Source organism: Ovis canadensis, chromosome 4 (genome assembly GCF_042477335.2).
Source record: "Ovis canadensis isolate MfBH-ARS-UI-01 breed Bighorn chromosome 4, ARS-UI_OviCan_v2, whole genome shotgun sequence".
NCBI classification, from domain to species: Eukaryota; Metazoa; Chordata; class Mammalia; order Artiodactyla; family Bovidae; genus Ovis; species Ovis canadensis.
Window position 1 is genome coordinate 46,925,474 of NC_091248.1, and position 20,135 is coordinate 46,945,608.

General features: G+C 40.0%; 1 protein-coding gene across 5 annotated transcripts in view; it reads left to right on the top strand.

The window, feature by feature from the left end:
- The window catches only part of SLC25A40 (solute carrier family 25 member 40), a 112,837-nt gene that overhangs the window by 45,008 nt on the left and 47,694 nt on the right, over positions 1-20,135 (top strand). For all 5 annotated transcript variants that reach the window (XR_011256638.1, XR_011256637.1, XM_069587709.1 and 2 more), the window contains exons 5-8: positions 797-903; positions 15,899-15,966; positions 17,858-17,982; positions 18,601-18,774. Coding sequence is in view for 3 of the 5 variants with exons in the window: in XM_069587709.1 (XP_069443810.1) it covers positions 797-903; positions 15,899-15,966; positions 17,858-17,982; positions 18,601-18,774 (474 nt within the window). In the remaining 2 variants the exon portion in view is untranslated. The remainder of the gene's footprint in view (positions 1-796; positions 904-15,898; positions 15,967-17,857; positions 17,983-18,600; positions 18,775-20,135) is intronic.

The following is a 20,135-nucleotide window of genomic DNA, read 5'->3' on the forward strand; positions in this document are numbered from 1 at the left end:
TGAAACTGACAGAATTATATATGGTTAAGTGGGGAAGACAATTATGGGAGCAAGAATGAATCCAACAATGGGAAGGAATCATTATTAGAAAAAGTTGTAGTCAATTAGGAGGGAGCTGGCCAGTGTCTAGATTAAGCAGTAAAAATACAGAGAAAGGGACAAAGCATAGCTTTATTTGCATGGGTTGAGATTATGAAAAACATTTTTTCATAATCTACTTTTTTCAGTTGAGATGTAATTGATACAGAACATAGTGTTAGTTTTAGGAGTACAGTATAATTATTTCATGTATGTATATATTGAAAAATGATTACCACAATAAGTTTAGCCAGCATCCATCACCTCATATAGTTAATATAATTTTTTCCTTGTAATGAGCTCTTTTAAGATTCAGATATGCATTGTTTCATAATGCATTTCGGTCAGAATTTCCCTTACATACCACAGAGTTCTGATCAGATAGAGAAGACGCACACCCATACTGTCTTTTCAAAAGAGGTTTTCCTCTTATCTTTCCTCTCCATTCCCTCAGATAACTGAAGAGAATTTTTTTCTGTGTACAGTTTTGACTATAGACCTGCACACAGAATCCAGTCACTTATTCAATTGCTTTTCACCACTGTGAGTGTAGAGCCCAGTGCTGTCATTAAACAAATCAGATTGTTTTTTTCATCCTAAAAGGTGAAGACAAAATTGTGTCTTGTTCATCCTGCTCCTGGTATTTTTAATTTGATCATCTGTAAAAATAATACACTTGTCTGAAATAATTGTTGACCATTGTAATCTTCTTTGTTAGGAAAATGTTTTCTATATAGTAACGGACTTATGGATCATCTGTGTGTCTGTGAAGAGGAAGGCAACAAAGCATGGTATAAAAAGCCAGGACGTTTCCAGGGAACATTGGTAAAGAGATTACATTATTTATAATCACAGCATGTTTTTTATTCTTATGTTTATTCTTCTATATGAAAGATTCAGCAGTTGCAAGAGAGTAAAAAGTCCATCATGTAGTTAGCACAGTTAAAAGGTAGACATTGAAGCAGGAGAGGGGAAGGACTTTTTTAACTTTTAATTCTTTGTTAACTTTATGTTTATCTGTTTATGCTTTTTTATATATGGGGGAAAAAGGAGTAGACTTTTAAAATTTTGAAATGCTTGTAGATCATACATAATTTTAAGAAAAATATTCAGAGACAGACCCTGTGTACCCTCTCTCAGTTGCTAACATGTAACAGGATGAGTACAATATGACCATCAGGATGTTGACATCGATATAGTGAAGATACAGAACAATTCTATCACCCAGGGATCCTTCCTTTTTCCCTTCTATAGTCACACCCACTTCTTAACTCCTACCAACCACTAGCCTGTTCTCCAGTTTACATAATTTTTGTCATCTTAAGAATGTTCTATAAATGGAATTGTAATAGGACATTTTGGGATTGGTACTTCTGACTTCTTTTAATTGTCTAAAGATTCATTCAAGTTGTTTAATGTATCAAGTTTGCTCCTTTTTATTACTACTCACTAGTATTACATGGTATGGGTATACCATAGTTTGTTTCAAGTGATATCCAGTTTTTGACTCTGAATAAGACTGCTACATACGGTCATTCACAGGTTTTGGTGTCAACGTACAAGAAAAAACTACTCGCTGTTTTTCTCTCTGAACACTCAGAATTCTTCTGAACAGATTAGTGGTATTTTTCCCCCTACCAAGCAGTCCTCTAGTTCAGACCGGTGGTGTTCTGCAGTTTAACTCAATTCTGACACCATCTACCTGGAGTTAGTTGTCAGCTCCCATGGAACTGTCCCATTTCAGACACCACTCTCAAGGCCAGGTTGTCACCCATGCTTCTGACTGACCGGTTGCAAGTCAAAAGACAGAAGTCCCCACGATCCTTTCCTTGGGTTCAGTAATTTGCTAGAACAGCTTGCAGAACTCAGGAAGGAAATTTACTTAAGAGATTACTAGTTTATTATGAAGGGACACAACTCAGGAAGAGCTAGATAGAAGAGGTGCACAGGGCAGGACTTAGGGGAGGCATGGAGCTTCTGCGTCCTCCCCAGGCCTGTCATTCTCCCAGCACCTCCCTATGCTCACCAGCCTGGAAGCCTCCAAATGCCTTTCTTCAGAGATTTTAATGCAGGCAGCATTCCTTGCTGTTCACTCAGTCATGTCTGACTTTGCAACCCCATGTACTGTAGGACACTAGGTGCCCCTGTCCTTCCCCGTCTCCCTGAGTTTGCTCAAACTCATGTCCTTTGAGTCGATGATGCCATCCAACTATCTAATCCTCTATTGCCACCTTCTCTTGCCCTCAATCTTTTCCAGCATCATGGTCTTTTCCAGTGAGTTGGCTCCTTGCATCAGGTGGCTGAACTATTAGAGCTTCAGCGTCAGTCCTTTCAATGAATATTGAGGTGACTTCCTTTAGGATTGACTGGTTTGATCTCCTTGCTGTCCAAAGGACTCTCAAGAGTCTTCTCCAGCACCATAGCTTGAAAGCATCAATTCTTTGGCACTTAGGCTTCTCTATGGTCCAACTCCGACATCTGTAGATGACCGTGGAAAAACTGTAGCTTTGACTATACTGACCTTTGTCAGCAAAGTGATGTTTCTGCTTTTTAATATGCTGTCTGGGTTTGTCATAGCTTTTCTTCCAAGGAGCAAGTGTCTTTTAATTTCATGGCTGCAGTCACCATCTGCAGTGATTTTGGAGCCCAAAAAATAAAGGCTGTCACTTTTTCCAGTTTCCCCATCTATTTGCCATGAAGTGATGGGACCAGATGCTGTGATGTTAGTTTTCTGAATGTTGAGTTTTAAGCCAACTTTTTCACTCTTCTCTTTCACTTTCATCAAGAGGCTCTTTAGTTCTTTGCTTTCTGTCATAAGGGTGGTGTCATCTACATATCTGAGGTTATTGATATTTCTCCTGCAGTTTTGATTCCAGCTTGTGCTTCATCCAGGCTAACACTTCTCATGATGTAATCTGCATATAAGTTAAATAAGCAAGGTGACAATACGCAGTGTGGACGTACTCCTTTCCCAATTTGGAACCAGTCTGTTGTTCCATGTCCGGTTCTAACTGTTGCTTCTTGACCTCCAGATTTCTCAGGAAGCAAGTCAGGTGGTGTGGTGTTCCCATCTCTTGAAGAATTTTCCACAGTTTTTTGTGATCCACACAGTAAAAGGCTTTGGCATAGTCAAGAAAGCAGAAGTAGATAATTTTTTTCAGAAATTCCCTTGCTTTTTCTATGATCCAAAGGATGTTGGCAATTTGATCTCTGCTTCCTCTGCCTATTTTAATCCAGCTTGTACATCTGGAAGTTCTTGGTTCACATACTGTTGAAGCCTAGCTTGAAGAATTTTGAGCATTACCTTGCTAGCAGGTAAAATGAGCTCAGTTGTGTGGTAGTTGGAACATTCTTTGGCATTGTTCTTTAATGGGATTGGAATGAAAACTGACCTTTTGCAGTCCTATGGTTACTGCTTAGTTTTCTCAATTTGCTGGCATATTGAATGCAGTACTTGAACAGAATCATCTTTAAGGATTTGAAGTAGCTCGGCTGGAAATCCTTCACCTCCACTAGCTTTGTTTATAGTAATGCCTCCTAAGGCCCACTTGGCTTCACACTCCAGTGTCTGGCTCTAGGTGAGTGACCACACCATTGTGGTTATCCAGGTCATTAAGATGTTTTTTGTATAATTCTTCTGTGTTTTCTTGCCACCTCTTCTTCATATCTTCTGCTTCTGTTAAATTCATACCATTTTTATACCTTTGCTCTATGTCAGTTAGGAAATTATAGGAATTTTGGAGCTGTGTGCCAGGATCCATGGATTAAGACCAAAATGTATATATTTTCTTAATTATAATATCATGGTAAGTTTTCATTTCTCTGGAGTAAATATCCATGAGTTTCTGGGTCATATGGTAGTTGCCTGTTCATGGTTTAAGAAACTGCCAACCTGTTTACTAGACTGATAGTATCATTGTACATTCCTAGTGGCAGTGTATGACTGTTCTAACTTCTCCACATCCTCACTAGCATTTGGTGTTGTTACTATTTTCATTTTAGCAGTTCTGATACCTTATTGTGGTTTTAATTTACATTTTCTGTAGTGGCTACTGATGTTGAAAACCTGTTCATCTGTTTATTAGCCATCAGTTTATCCTTTTCAGTGAAATGACTCTTCATGTCATTTGCCCATTTTCTAATTGAACTCTTTATATTTTTACTGTTAAGTTTTGAGTTCTCCTTGTATTATCTAGATACTAGTCCTTTGTTGAATATGTAGTTACTAAATTACTCAATATTTATTCCCACTCTCTACCTTCCCCCTTTATCCTCTTAAGCAAAGTCTTTCATGGAGTAAAAGTTTTTAATTTTGATGAAGTCCAGTTAGTTTTTACTTTATAGATCATGGTTTTGGTGTCAAATCTAAGAACTCTTTATTTACTCTTAGATCTGAAGATTTTCTCCTATTTTTAAAGTCCTTGATCCATTTTGAGTCATTCTTATATAATCTATAGATTTGAGGTTGAAGTTTCTTCTTTTTTGTTTATTTTACCCTATGGTTGTCCAATTGTGTTTGTTCAAAAGGTATCGTTCCTCCATTAAGATGCTTTTGCACTTTGTCAGAAATCATTTGGGCATATTGTGTGAATCTATTTATAGGTTGTTTATCCTGTAACATTTATCTATTACCTATATCAGTACCACACGGTCTTAATTAGTGTAGCTGTAGAGTAAATCCTGAAATCAGTAGATTCCTTCTGCTTTATTCTTATTTTTCTTTTTGGAAGTTGTTTTAGCTATTTCTAAAGTTCCTTTGTCTTTCCATATAAAGTGTTTTGGAAGTTTAACGTTTGTTTTTGTGGGTGCTGGGTCTTTGTTGCTGCACGAGGGCTTTCTCTGGTTGCAGCGAGCTTGTACGGGGGCTACTTTGTAGTTGTGGTGCTCAGGTGTCTCACCTTGTTGTGGTGTTCTAGTTTACTGTCTATGCTTTTTTCTGTAAGTTTTTTGGTTTCATGTCTTAGATATAAGCCTTTAATGTATTTTGAATTTATTTTTGTACATGGTGTGAGAGAGTAGTCCAATTTGATCCTTCTACATGTAGCTGTCCAGTTTTCCCAACACTGTTTATTGAAGGGGCAGTCTTGCCCACACAGTGTATTCTTGCCCCTTTTATCATAGATTAATTGCTTATATAGTTGTGGGTTCATTTCTGAGCTCTCTATTCTGTTCTGTTGATCTGTGTCTGTTTCCGGCCAGTACCATATTGTTGTGATTCAGTTAGTCAGTTCAGTCTCTCAGTCGTGTCCAGCTCTTTGCCACCCCACGGACTGCAGCATGCCAGGCTTCCCTGTCTATCACCTACTCCTGGAGCTTGCTCAAACTTAAGTCCATCAAGTTGGTGATGCCATTCAGCCATCTCATCCTCTGTAATCCCCTTCTCCTCTGGCTTTCAATCTTTCCCACCATCAGTCTTTTCCAATGAGCCAGTTCTTTGCATCACATGGCCAAAGTATTGGATTATAATTGCTTTACAATGTTGTGTAGTTTCTTCTGTACAATAAAGTGAATCAGCTATATGTGTACATATATCCTAACCCTCCTGAACTTCCCTCCTCCTCACCTCTTTCCCACCCATTTAGGTCATCACAGAGCTCAGCTTCCTGTGGTTTATAGCAGGTTCCTGCTAGCTATCCACTGTACACATTTGTTGTTGATGTTCAGTCGCTCAGTTGTATCTGACTCTTTTCAACCCCCTGGACTGCAGCACACCAGGCTTCCTTGTCCTTCACCATCTCCCGGAGCTTGCTCAAATTCATATCCATTGAGTCGGTGATGCCATCCAACCATCTCATCCTCTCTTGTCCCCTTCTCCTTCTGCCTTCACTCTTTCCCAGAGTCAGGGTCTGTTCCAGTGAGTCAGTTCTTTGCATCAGGTGGTCAAAGTGTTGGAGCTTCAGCTTCAGTCCTTCCAGTGAATATTCAGGATTGATTTCCTTTAGGATGGACTGTATTGACCTCCTTGCAGTCCAAGAGACTCTCAAGAGTCTTCTCCAACACCACAGTTCAAAAGCATCAATTCTTCAGCACTCAGCTTTCTTTATGATCCAGTTCTCACATCCATAGACAACTACTGAAAAACCATAGCTTTGACTATACGGAGATTGGTTGGCAAAGTAATGTCTCTGCTTTTTAATATGCTATCTAGATTGGTCATGACTTTTCTTCCAAGGAGCAAGCATCTTTTCATTTCATGGCTGCAGTCACCATCTGCAGCGGTTTTGGAACCCAGGAAACTAAAGTCTCCCTGTTTCCACTGTTGCCCCATCTATTTGCTGTGAAGTGATGGGACCAGATGCCATGATCTTAGTCTTTTGAAAGTTGAGTTTTAAGCCAACTGTTTCACTCTCCTCTTTCACTTTAGTGGCTCTTTAGTTCCTCTTTGCTTTCTGCCACAAGGATAGTGTCATCCGCATTTCTGAGGTTATTGATATTTCTCCTGGCAATCTTGATTCCAGCTTGTGCTTCATCCAGCCTGGCATTGCTCATGATGTACTCTGAATATAAGTTAAATAAGCAGGGTGATGATATGCAGCCTTAATGTACTCCTTTCCCAATTTTGAACAAGTCCATTGTTCCATGTCCAATTCTAACTGTTGCTTCTTGACCTGCATACAGATTTCTCAGGAGGCAGTTGAGGTGGTCTGGTATTCCCATCTCTTTAAGAATTTTCCAGAGTTTGTTGTGATCTACACAGTCAGTGGATGAGATGATTGGATGGCATCACTGACTCAATGGACATGGGTTTGAGTAAACTCTGGGAGTTGGTGATGGACAGGGAGGCCTGGCGTGCTGCAGTCCGTGGGGTTGCAAAGAGTCAGACGTGATTGAGCGACTGAACTGAAGTGAACACAGTCAAAGGATTTAGCGTAGTCAATGAAGCAGAAGTAAATGTTTTTCTGGAATTTCTCTTGCTTTTTTCAACACTTGCCAGTAGTTGTTGGCAATTTGATCTCTGCTTCCTCTTCCTTTTCTAAAACCAGCTTGAACATCTAGAAGTTCATGGTTCACATATTGCTGAAGCCTGGCTTGGAGAATTTTGAGCACTACTTTACTAGCATGTGAGATGAGTGCAATTGTGTGGTAGTTTGAACATTCTTTGGCATTGCCTTTCTTTCGGATTGGAATGAAAACTGACTTTTCCTGTGGCCACTGCTTTGTTTTCCAAATTTGCTGGCATGTTGAGTGCAGCACTTTCGTAGCATCATCTTTTAGGATTTGAAATAGCTCAACTGGAATTCCATCACCTCCACTAGCTTTGTTCATAGCGATGCTTCCTAAGGCCCACTTGATTTCACATTCCAGGATGTCTGGCTCTAGGTGAGTGATCACACTGTCGTGGTTATCTGGGTTATTAACATCTTTTTTGTATAGTTCTTCTGTGTATTCTTTCCACCTCTTCTTAATCTCTTCTGCTTCTTTTAGGTCCATACCATTTCTGTCCTTTATTGTGCCCATCTTTGCATGAAATATTTCCTTGATATTTCTAATTTTCTTGGAAGGGATCTCTAGTCTTTCCCATTCTATTGTTTTCCTCTATTTCTTTGCACTGATCACTTAGGAAGGCTCTTTCATCTCTCTTTGCTCTTTGGAACTCTGCATTCACATGGGTATATCTTTCCTTTTCTCCTTCACCTTTAGCTTCTCTTCTTTTCTCAGCTATTTGTAAGGCCTCCTCAGACAACCATTTTGCCTTTTGCATTCTTTTTCTTGGGGGTGATTTTGTTTACCACCTCCTATACAGTGTTACAACCTCCATCCATAGTTCTTCAGGTACTCTATCAGATCTAATCCCTTGAATTTATCGTCACTTCTACTGTATAATCGTAATGAATTTGATTTATGTCATTTCTGAATAGTCTAGTGGTTTCCCCGGCTTTCTTCAATTTAAGTCTGTATTTTGCAATAAGGAGTTCATGATCTGAGCCGCAGTCAGCTCCCAATCTTGTTTTTGCTGACTGTATAGAGCTTCTCCATCTTTGGCTGCAAAGAATATAATCAATCTGATTTCGATAATGACCATCTGGTGATGTCCATGTGTAGAGTTGTCTCTGATGTTGTTGGAAGTGAGTGTTTGCTATGACCAGTGTGTTCTCTTGGCAAAACTCTGTTAGCCTTTGCCCTGCTTCATTTTGTACTCCAAGGCCAAACTTGGCTGTTACTCCAGGTACGTCTTAACTACTTTTTCATTCCAGTCCCCTTTGATGAAAAGGACATCTTTTTTTGGTGTTAGTTCTAGAAGGCCTTGTGGGTGTTCACAGAACCATTCAACCTCAGCTTCTTTGGCATTGGTTGTGGGGGTATAGACTTGGATCACTGTGATATTGAATGCTTTGCCTTGGAAACAAAACGAGATCATCCTGTCGTTTTTGAGATTGCACCCTAGTACTTCATTTCAGAGTGTTTTTTTGAGTGTGAGGGCTACTCCATTTCTTCTAAGGGATTCTTGCCCACAGCAGTAGATATAATGGTCATCTGAATTAAATTTGTCTATTCTAGTCCATTTTAGTCCACTGATTCCTAAAATGTCAGTGTTCACTCTTGCCATCTTCTGTTTGACACTTCCAATTTACCTTGATTCATGGACCTAACCCTTCAGGTTCCTATGCAGTATTGTTCTTTAGAGCATCGGACTTTACCTCCATCACCAGTCACATCTGCAACTGGGCATTGTTTTTGCTCTGCCTCTGCCTCTTCGCTCTTTCTGGAGCTATTTCCCCACTCTTCTTCAGTAACAGCTGGGCACCTACCAACCTGGGGAGTTCATCTTTCAGTGTCATATCTTTTTGCCTTTTCATGCTGTTCATGGGGTTCTGAAGGCAAGAATATTGAAGTGGTTTGCCATTCTCTTCCCCAGTGGACCATGTTTTGCCAGAACTCTCCACCATGACCCATCCGTCTTGGGTGGCTCATAGTATCATTAGGTTAGAGAAGGCTTTGAACCATGTGATCAGTTTGGTTAGTTTTCTGTGATTGTGGTTTTCAGTCTGTCTGCCCTCTGATGGATAAAGGTAAGAGGCTTGTGGAAGGTTTCTGATGGGAGGGACTGGCTGTGGGTGAATCTGAATCTTGCTGTGATGGGTGGGTCAGTAAATCTTTAATCCAATTTTCTGCTGATGGGTGGGACTGTGTTCCCTCCCTTTCAGTGCCATGACCCCACAGCAGGTCATTGTTGATCCATGCCTCTGCTGGACACTCTGGGATGCTCCTAGGCAAGTTTGGCTCACTCTCTTATGGGGTTACTGCTCCTTTCTCCTGGGTCCTGGTGTGTACAAGTTTTTGTTGTACCCTCCAAGAGTCTGGTCCCCAGTCCTGTGGAAGTTCTGTAATCAAATCCCACTGGCCTTCAAAGTCAAGTTCCCTGGGGATTCTCAGTCCCTTTGCCGGATCCCCAGGTTGAGAAATCTGCTTTGGGCCTTAGAACTTTTGCAACAGTGCGAGAACTTCTTTGCTATAACTGTTCTCCAGTTTGTGGGTCATCTGCTCGGTGGCTGTATGGTTGAGCTAATGGCAGCCTCCTCCAAGAGGCCTTAGGCCGCATGCTGTGCCTCCCAGGTCTGCTGCAGCCAGAGCCCCTGTCCCCCCAACAGGCTACTGTTGACCCATGCCTCCGCAGGAGACACTCAAACACTCAAAGGCAGGCGTGGCTCAGTCTCCTGTGGGGTCTCTGGGTCCTGATGTACACAAGGTTTTGTTTGAGCCCTCCAAGCGTCTCTGGCGGGTATAGGGATTGATTCTAAATGTGATTTCTCCCCTCCTACCATCTGGCTAAGATCAAGTGGTGGCTCAGACGGAAAGCGTCTGTCTACAGTGTGGGAGACCTGGGTTCGATCCCTGGAAAAGGAAATGGCAACCCACTCCAGTACTCTTGCCTAGAAAATCCCATGGACGGAGGAGCCTAGTGTCCATGGCGTTGCAAAGAGTTGGACACAACTAAGCGACTTCACTTCACCGTCTTGTTGGGGCTTCTCCTTTACCCTTGGATGTGGGGTATCATTTTTTGGTGGGATCCAATATTCTCCTTTCAGTGGTTGCTCAGCAGCTAGTTGCAATTTTGGAGTTCTCGCAGAAGATGAGCGCATGTCCTTCAACTCTGCCACCTTAGGGGTCTTTTCTGATGCCTGCAGTTTTATAATGTGGTTTGGAATCAGCAATAATGATAACCTCTAGTTTTGTTTTTCTTTCTCAAGATTGTTTTGGCAATGCAGGATCTTTTGTGTTTCCATACAAATTTTAGAATATATTTGTTCTAGTTCAGTAAAAAATGCCATTGTCATTTTGATAGGAATTGTATTGAATCTATAGATTGCCTTGTGTAGTATAGTCATTTTAACATTATTCTTCCAATCAAAAAACATCTGTTTGAGTAACCCTCAATTTCTAGTCTTATAATTTTCTGATTATAATATAATAATTCAGTATTATTATACTTATAATAATTCAGTATTAATATTTTACTACCTTGTTTAGTTAGATGTATTCCTAGGTATTTCATTCCTTCTGATAAGATTGTGAATGGGATAATTTCCGTAGTTTTCCTTGTTGATAGTTTTTAGTGTTTAGAAATGCAGTGGATTTCCATATATTAATTTAGCATCTTGCAACTTTATTGAACTCATGAGGAGCTCTAGTAGTTTTCTGCTGGCATCTTCAGGATTTACTGCGTTTAATATCATGTCATCTGTAAATGGTGACAGTTTTACTTCCTCCTTTCCAATTTGGATTTCTTGTATTTTTTTCTTCTCTTCTGTGGCTAGGACTTTGAAAACTATGTTGAATAAACCATATTGAATGTGAGAGTAGATGTATCCTTGTCTTGTTCCTGATCTTAGCAGAGATGCTTTCAACTTTGCACTGTTGACTATGATGTTAGCTGTGGGCTTGTTGTCTATGGCTTACAGTGTGTTGAGGTATGTTCCCTCTGTTGAGGGAACATATACCCACTTTGTTGAGGGTTTTTATCATGAAAGAATGTTGAATTGTGTAAAAAGCTTTTTCTGCACCTATTGAGATGATCATATGCATTTATTTTTAGCTGAATTATTTTATGTATTTTTTCATTTGTACACTTTACTTTTGGCTGTGCTGGGTCTTTGTTGCTACGCAGGCTTTTGTTTTCCTCCTAGTTGCAGGGAGTGGTGGCTACTCTGTAGTTGGTGGTGCACGGGCTTCTCATTTTGGGGGTTTGGAAGTTTTTCTTCCTGTACAGTTTTTTGGAATAGTTTCAGAAGGATGGGCATTAACTCTTCTCCAAGTATTTGTTAGAATTCACCTGTGAAGCCATCTGGTCATGGACTTTTGTCTATTGGAAGTTGTTAAATTACTGATTTAATTTCATTTCTGGTAATTCATTTATTCATATTTTATATTTCTTTCTGGTTTAGGAATTTTTCCATTTTTTCCCTGGTCATCCATTTTACTGACGTATAGTCATTAATCTGTTATGATCCTTTGTATTTCCGTGGTATCAGTTGTGAAATTCCATTTTGATATATAGGTTTTTGTGTATATATTCCTTTGCTGAGCTGTTCTTATGTTTCATTTGTTTCAGACATCTTGTAAGTGATCAGTCAGTGATTTCTGTGTTGAATGCTCTAGAACCTTTGTCAGATAATCCTGTCAGTCTTACTTTTGGTGTCTGTCTGGTGTCTCCTTTCATTCAGTTTGACATCTTCCTTCTTGTTTATTTATTTATTGTCTGCACCAAGTGGTTTGCAGGATCTTAGTTCCCTATCCAGGGATCGAACCTGGCACCCTGGCAATGAGAGTGCCAGTTTCTAACCACTGGACCACCAGGGAATTTCCTCTTCCTGCTTCTTAAAATGACAAGTGATTTTTTTTAAAAAAATTGGAACCAGGAAATTTTGAGTATTATGAGGCTCTGAATCTCATTTAAATATGCCATTTGGCCCTTTTGACACTGTCGGCTCAGAGGAAGAGGGCGCCACCTTGTTATTAGGCTGGTAGAGCTGGAAGTCCGTGTTCCTTCCATGTCAGCCTCCACTGACACACAGAGTGGGAGTCGGGGGCTTTCACTGTGGGACGGTGTGGTCTGAGTGTTTGTGTTCCCTCCAGAATTCATTGTTGAAATCCTAATGCCTGATGCAGTCGTTTTAGGACGTGGAGCCTTTGGGAGTTGATTAGGTCATGAGGGCAGAGACCTCATGAATGAGATTAACGCCCTTAGAAGAGAGACTGCAGAGCTTCCTCGCCCCTCTGCCTTGTGACGACACAATGAGAAGTGTGAAATCCAGAACAGGGCCCTCATTTGACCTTAGTAGAACCTGGATCTTGGACTTCTGGCTTTGAGAACTGAGAAATAAATTAATGATGTTCCTAAGCTACCCACTGTCATGTTTTGTTACAGCAGCCTTAACAGACTAAGACAGTGGGAGTGGAATTTCTGACTCCCCAGGTGATTTCCGTTGCCTCTGGTGAGGCGGCCTTATTACTGTCGGGTCTCCACTACTAGTCCTCTGATATTACTAAGAGCCCTTGACGTACTCATCATTGTTACTGAAAAGCCCCAGTCTGATAATTTTAAAATCTTTGCCACTCACCTAGAGGCAGACATCCTGGAATGTGAAGTCAAGTGGGCCTCAGGAAGCATCGCTATGAACAAAGCTAGTGGAGGTGATGGAATTCCAGTTGAGCTATTTCAAATCTTGAAAGATGATGTTGTGAAAGTGCTACACTCAATATGCCAGCAAATTTGGAAAACTCAGCAGTGGCCACAGGACTGGAAAAGATCAGTTTTCATTCCAATCCCAAAGAAAGGCAATGGTAAAGAATGCTCAAACTACCACACAGTTGTACTCATCTCACATGCTAGTAAAGTAATGCTCAAAATTCTGCAAGCCAGGCTTCAGCAGTACATGAACCGTGAACTTCCTGATGTTCAAGCTGGTTTTAGAAAAGGCAGAGGAACCAGAGATCAAATTGCCCACATCTGCTGAATCATCAAAAAAGCAAGAGAGTTCCAGAAAAAAACGTCTATTTCTGCTTTACTGAGTATGCCAAAGCCTTTGACTGTGTGGATTACAATAAACTGTGGAAAATGCTGAAAGAGATGGGAATACCAGACCACCTGACCTGCCTCTTGAGAAACCTATATGCAGGTCAGGAAGCAACAGTTAGAACTGGACATGGAACAACAGACTGGTTCCAAATAGGAAAAGGAGTCCGTCAAGGCTGTATATTGTCACCCTGCTTATTTAACTTCTGTGCAGAGTACATCGTGAGAAATGCTGGGCTGAAAGAAGCACAAGCTGGAATCAAGATTGCCAGGAGAAATATCAATAACCTCAGAGATGCAGATGACACTACCCTTATGGCAGAAAGTGAAGAGGAACTAAAAAGCCTTTTGATGAAAGTAAAAGAGGAGAGTAAAAAAGTTGGCTTAAAGCTCAACATTCAGAAAACTAAGATCATAGCATCTGTTTCCATCACTTCATGGCAGATAGATGGGGAAACAGTGGAAACAATGTCAGACATTATTTTTGGGGGCTCCAAAATCACTGCAGATGGTGATTGCAGCCATGAAATTAAAAGATGCTTACTCCTTGGAAGGAAAGTTATGACCATCCTAGATAGCATAGTGAAAAGCAGAGGTATTACTTTGCTAACAAAGGTCTGTCTAGTCAAGGCTATGGTTTTTCCAGTAGTCATGTATGGATGTGAGAGTTGGACTGTGGAGGAAGCTGAGCGCGTAAGAATTAACGCTTTTGAACTGTGGTGTTGGAGAAGACTCTTGAGGGTTCCTTCAAGAAGGACTTCAAGGAAGATCAGTCCTGGGATTTCTTTGGAAGGACTGATGCTGAAGCTGAAACTCCAATACTTTGGCCACCTCATGTGAAGAGCTGACTCATTGGAAAAGACCCTGATGCTGGGAAGAATTGGGGGCAGGAGGAGAAGGGGACGACAGAGGATGAGATGGCTGGATGGCATCACTGACGCAATGGACATGAGTTTGGGTGAATTCTGGGAGTTGGTGATGGACAGGAGGCCTGGCGTGCTGCGATTCATGGGGTCACAGAGTCGGACACGACTGAGCGACTGAACTGGATTCCCTATATGTATTTTGTCATTTTCCTCTACTGTTTTTTGTTTTGTTTTTTTATTCACTTTTTTCTTTTTTTTTTTTTTTGATATTTTGGGACCCTGTCAACTGATATGTTTCACTAATTCAGGGAGGTTTTTGCTTATCATTGCATCAGGTAATTTCCTATTCTGTTTTCTTTCCTTTTGTCTATGACTCCACATAAACTAGTGCTGTAGTGCTTGATATTTCCCCTCAGGTCTCTGGGCCTCTGATCATTTTTGTACCCTCAGATCTCTGAGTCTCTGATCATTTTTCCAAAGTTTTTTTTTTTTAATTTGGCCATGCCACATGGGTTGCTGGATCACAGTCCCTGACCAGGGATTGAACTGGACCCTCAGCATTGACAGCATAAAGTCTTAACCACTGGACCACGGAGAAGTTCACATTTTTCTTCATTCGTTTTCTCTTCCTTCTTCTGATTTAATTTTAGATTTGTCTTCAGTGACTCCTTGCTGTCTCCTTTCTGCTGTTAAGCCCACTTAGTTAATTTTTCATTTCAGATTCAGGATTTTCACTTGTCAGTTTTAACAGTAATTATTTCCTTGCTGAATTCCAAATTTGTCCACGTACTATGGACCCATCATCTTTGTAACCCTTGCACATGTTTATAATAGGTGTTTTGGAGTTCTTATCTGCAGATAGCCTCATGTTAATCATCTCAGTGCTGGTTTCTGATGACGACTGCTTCGTTTGTTTCTTCTTATGTCTAATGAATTTTGATTGGATAGTGAACATTATGAAGAATGCTTTGTAAAGACTCTGGGTTCTTTTATATTCTTCCCAAGAGTCCGTTCTGTTCTAAAAGGCAGTTAACTTTGGCCAGATTCAGACTTCACAATCAGGCACCACTGTGGGGGGCTGCAGCTGAAATTCCCACCCCGTCTGCCATCCACGGGGTGTCTGGTTTGTTTTTGTTGTCTTCTCCTGGGGCTGCACAATTGAGTGGTGAGCCACATCTTGGGGCTGACTTTGTCTCTAAATTCAAGGGCTTAGGTCCTCTGGAGAAGAAAATGGCAACTCACTCCAGTGTTCTTGCCTGGAGAATTTCATGGACAGAGGAGCCTGGAGGGCTACAATCCATGGGGTCGCAGAGTCAGACATGACTGAGCGACTAAAACGGCAACAACAACATGTCCTCTGTAGCCTCTTTTCCTAGGATTTCCCTTCTAACTTTCTGATTAATCCACGAGCCTGAACTCTGGTGTTTGCCATCTCAAGCAAGTAAATGTACTGTTCCTTGCAGCTCCCATCGGCAAAAAGCTGTAAATGTGCAAACCTCATTCATGGCAATTTGACTTTTAACAGTAAGCTTCCCTCTAGCTTCTACTTGCTTTTTGTTCTTCCTGAGAGGTTTCAAATACTGGGTGTAAATAATGTTCTCTCAGATTTCATAATTTGAGAGGAGAGTTATTCTAACTTTCTGCCATCCCTCCACTTCCTTTTTATAATAATCTTCAAAAAACATTGCTTCTCAGCCCTAAGTAGAACAATCCCAAGCTGAGTAATATAGGTTTATTTTGTAAGCAAGAACTGTCATTTAGAAATGCATTATTTGTGTCTAGAAGTTGAGAAAAATTCTTTTTTCCTTTTTAAAGAATGGGCGTATATAAATCTGGGAAGCTTTTATTTTAGAAATAAATGCTTAAAAGAATCAAATACCAATTATCATTATAAGCTTTTTTGTTTATTTTGACCACTTTTTTTCTATTACAATTTTAGGATGCTTTTTTGAAAATCATTCGAAATGAGGGCATTAAATCCCTATGGAGTGGCCTTCCTCCTACGTTGTAAGTTGAAATTTAGTATTTTTCTTACTTAGTGATGGTGGTGGTTTTGTTTTGCCTTATCAGTATGATGGGACAACATCATGCATTTTTAATATCAGAACTTGTCATTTTCTAGAGCATTGTTTTGTGACTCTGACACTACCCCACATTTAATGATTTGCTAGAAGCACTCATAGGATGTATACTAATGTCTGTGGTTTATTACCGCAAAAGGCATGAAGCGGAATCAGTGAGGGGAGAGGCGTGAACTGGAATCAGTGAGGGGAGAGGCCCAACAGGAGCTGGCCAGGTGGAGTCCTCCCAAGACCCCGCTTGTGACACGCAGGGCGCATGCTGCCTCTCCTAGCCCCAGGCCGCCGCGGCCAGTGCAGGGGTTCAGCCTTACCGGCACTTGAATCTGAGTCTAGGGTTTGCACTGGGGGCTGATGATATAGCATGCTGTGTTCATGACTGGCTGTGGTTACTGAAACTCCAGCCCCCCAAAAAGAAGCAGATGTTTACCAAAACTCACATCAGTTGCACAAATCAATGCAGGCAAGCTAGTTTAGTGCTCTAGACATACAGAAAAGCCTTGTTACAGGGAGTATTTTGAGGGCTAAATTCCTTGAAGATGACCCTAGGTCAAGTAGACAAATAGACCCTCCTGAAGATACTGGATTTGGGGCACAAGCATACTTTATTTTTCCATGTTAAGAAATTAGTGTTCATTTGAGTTTTTACTAAAATAATGAGAGGTATCGTGCTATTTATACCTCTTCTCCAGATACTGAAATTCTGTACTAACTAGCTATTAGGTGAATTCACATGACAAGCTAGTAAGGCTGAATGTAAAAATTCCAATTAATACCTTGCCTTTCTCTGCCTCACTTTTCTGATTTATCTTGTTATGGAGCACATTAGTCAGTTTTGAGGCACATACTCTGAACAGTGCCTAAGGTTGTAAGGTTGGTGATAGATCCAGGAGCAGCAGTCAGTCCTGTTCCTAAGTTCTCGTCACCACACTTCACTGTCGAGTGTTAGGCGTTCCCATGTGTGGTCTGTGATAGTCCTTTGGTTAGACCAGAAACAGAGACCAGTTTCTTGTTGCATTAAATCTTTATGACATGATAGTACCTTCAACTTTGTGTTTAATTAATAAGTCCCTGTTGATACTTCCACTTGAAAGAATGTCATTGGAATTTGCTTTGAGTATGTATAATTCTGGTGACATTATTTTCAGTTATAAGCAGGTATGACATGGTCCACAGTTCAACAGTGTTTTATAATTGTGCTTGTACTTTTTTACAAGTAATTTTTACAAGATTTTTTACTTTAGTGATTTTCATGTTACCGTAATATATGTAGTTGGGAATGAAGACCAGACACACAATAAGTCAAGACGACTTATTTGTCTTTTCATATTTTTGACCTGACTGGGTGCTCTAAACTTCCCTTCTCTACTACATTACAAATCTCTGGAGAGCAGAAACCTACTTTACATCTTTTTGTTGTCTAAGTTAAACACTGCTAATTCCTAAAGAAAAATTGATCTCATAGCTGATTTATTGTGGTTTTCAGCTTCTGTAAAATAGAAGGATCTTCATTTTGTACTTCCCAGGTGGTGCAGTTGGTAAAGAACCCACCTGCCAGTGCAGGAGACACAAGAGATGTGGGTTTGATACCTGGGTCAGGAAGAGCCCCTGGAGAAGGAAATGTCAACCCACTCTGGTATACTTGCCTGGGAAATCCCATGGACAGAGGAGCGTGGCGGGCTGCAGTCCATGGGGTCTCAGAGAGTCTGACATGACTGAGCACCTATGCACTATGACTGTATCTTGTGCTTCATAATATCGTAAGAATATGTTTCTGCCTTTTGATAGTGTTGGACCAATCTTTTCGTTTTTTCTAACAGAGTGATGGCAGTTCCTGCCACAGTTATTTATTTTACCTGCTATGATCAATTAACTGCTCTTCTGAGATCTAAATTAGGAGAAAATGAAAGCCGCATACCAATCGTTGCTGGAATCATGGCCAGACGTAAGTAATAAATTCAGAATATTTTCATTCTGATTTCTACTTAAAGCTTGCTTTAAAATGTTTACATTCGTGGAGAATTTCAAGCAGAGTATTGGTGACGGTTTATTTTGCATCATAGTTTGTCCTCCTATGCTGACACCTATGCTCTAGCGGTCACATTGTGTGGTGACTGCCGTCAGAACCAGACGGGATCAGCCTATCCTGTTAATTCTTGGACAGAGTCTCAGATGTGAGATTGTAGACCTTAGATTCTAGATTTTAGGATAATAACAGAGTCTAATTAATGCCAGAATCTTTCATCATTTTCTTTATACACTCTGAGATTCAGAGTTTAATCAGAAGGGCATTTTTCTCTGTGTAGTGGAAGTGAGGTTTATAATAGTCCTGGTTGATGTATAATGGCTGTGGACCTGCTCTTGAAAGAGTAAGGTATGTGAAATACCTTTATCAAGGAAAAAAATCTGAGCCAGTATGTTGCCATCATGAGATACTAGACACAGTTTGCAGACATTTCAGAATAAAATTTTAAAATATAAAGATGCATGAAATACTCATTACTGCACGCATGTTTTCGTACTGCATGGCTTGCTTTAGTTGTATTCGCTTCTTTTGTACCAGTTGGCGCAGTGACTGTAATAAGTCCACTGGAATTGATCAGAACCAAGATGCAATCTAAGAAGTTTTCTTATGAGGAACTGCATCGATTTGTCAGCAAGAAAGTATCTGAAGATGGTTGGATTTCCCTCTGGAGGGGCTGGGCTCCTACCATTCTTAGAGATGTACCATTCTCAGGTAGGACTTATCTGCTACATTTTAAGTAGCTTTGTATGTACTACTTTTAAATGAAGGAAATTCTAGACTCTTTAAGGCTAAAGGTAAGCTACTGTCTTAGGTGATCACACACACCTCGTTCAGTGTGGCTCTCTCAGATCTTGATGAGTATTTAATGGACGGTTTCTGTTTCAAGCCTGGTTTTCTTTTCTCTTTGTGTTTTCTTTTTAAATATCAGTTGGTGAGTACTCATATTTAGGTAATGCAAGCTACCTTTAAAATTATTGTAAAGAAGTCATAATTAGTAAGATATGTAAAGTACTACGAATCAAAATATCATAACATTTAAGACCACCTGTGAATTATATTGACTCCTACTTTATTCAGTTATTAAAATTCTCCCCCACTTGAGTGAATGTCTTATAGGGACTATTATAAATCAGATTCAAGATTGTGCTAATCATTGAATTATGAAGAGGGAGAAAATCATGAAGAAATACAAAATTAACAGCTTATAGAATGTGCATACTTCAGTAGTACTTCTGCTGTGAAACTGATGTTTCCATTTAAAACCTGGAAGAAAGAATTATTGAGAACCGTTGTATTAACATTCCACATTCTTTCTCTCTTTGATTTAATCCTTTGCTTGGACTCCTGTTCACAGTCCTGTATCTTTCCCTTTCCGTTAGTATTTTTCTTCAACTTTTGTGTTCAGCTATGCTTTTTAGAAACACCATGGATTCCTAGACCAGTACTTTTTCATTCTTTGTTTTGATGTTTTACACATAAAAAGTAGTAAGGATATAAATTACCAAGTGCACTGAGACACACCTGTGCCATCACCGCCTCTGTATATGAATTAGAACACTGCAGTTTTTAAAATCATGAAACCATGTATGTCCACCTCCACTGTCACATCCTCAGTGGTAACCTCTTACCTGAATTTTTATCATTTATTTGATTTTAAAAAGTAGTTTTACCACATATGTATTATTGCTAAACAATGGTATTCAGTTTTGCCTATTTTTGAGGTATAAAAGTTATTTTACTTGGAAATATTCCTTGTTTTGTTTTATATGTGCAACTGTGTTTTTTTCACTCTTGTTTATACATGAATAAACAAATAAACAATGCTGTGAACATTTTTTAAGTCTCTTGCTGGGTATGTATAAGAATCTGCAGCTTTTAGTACCTATTTTTAAAAATCTATTTAAAAAAAGTTTCCCAGGTGTTTGTGGATGTTGCAGTGTGAGTTGATTTTTGTCTGTTAGCTTATATTCAGCTTCTTCTAAAACTGTTATAAATTCTAATTTGTCTGCCTCCCTTTTTTCTATGTAGACAATAATGTGTAAATTATAACTATTTCATTTTTAAGTTCGTGA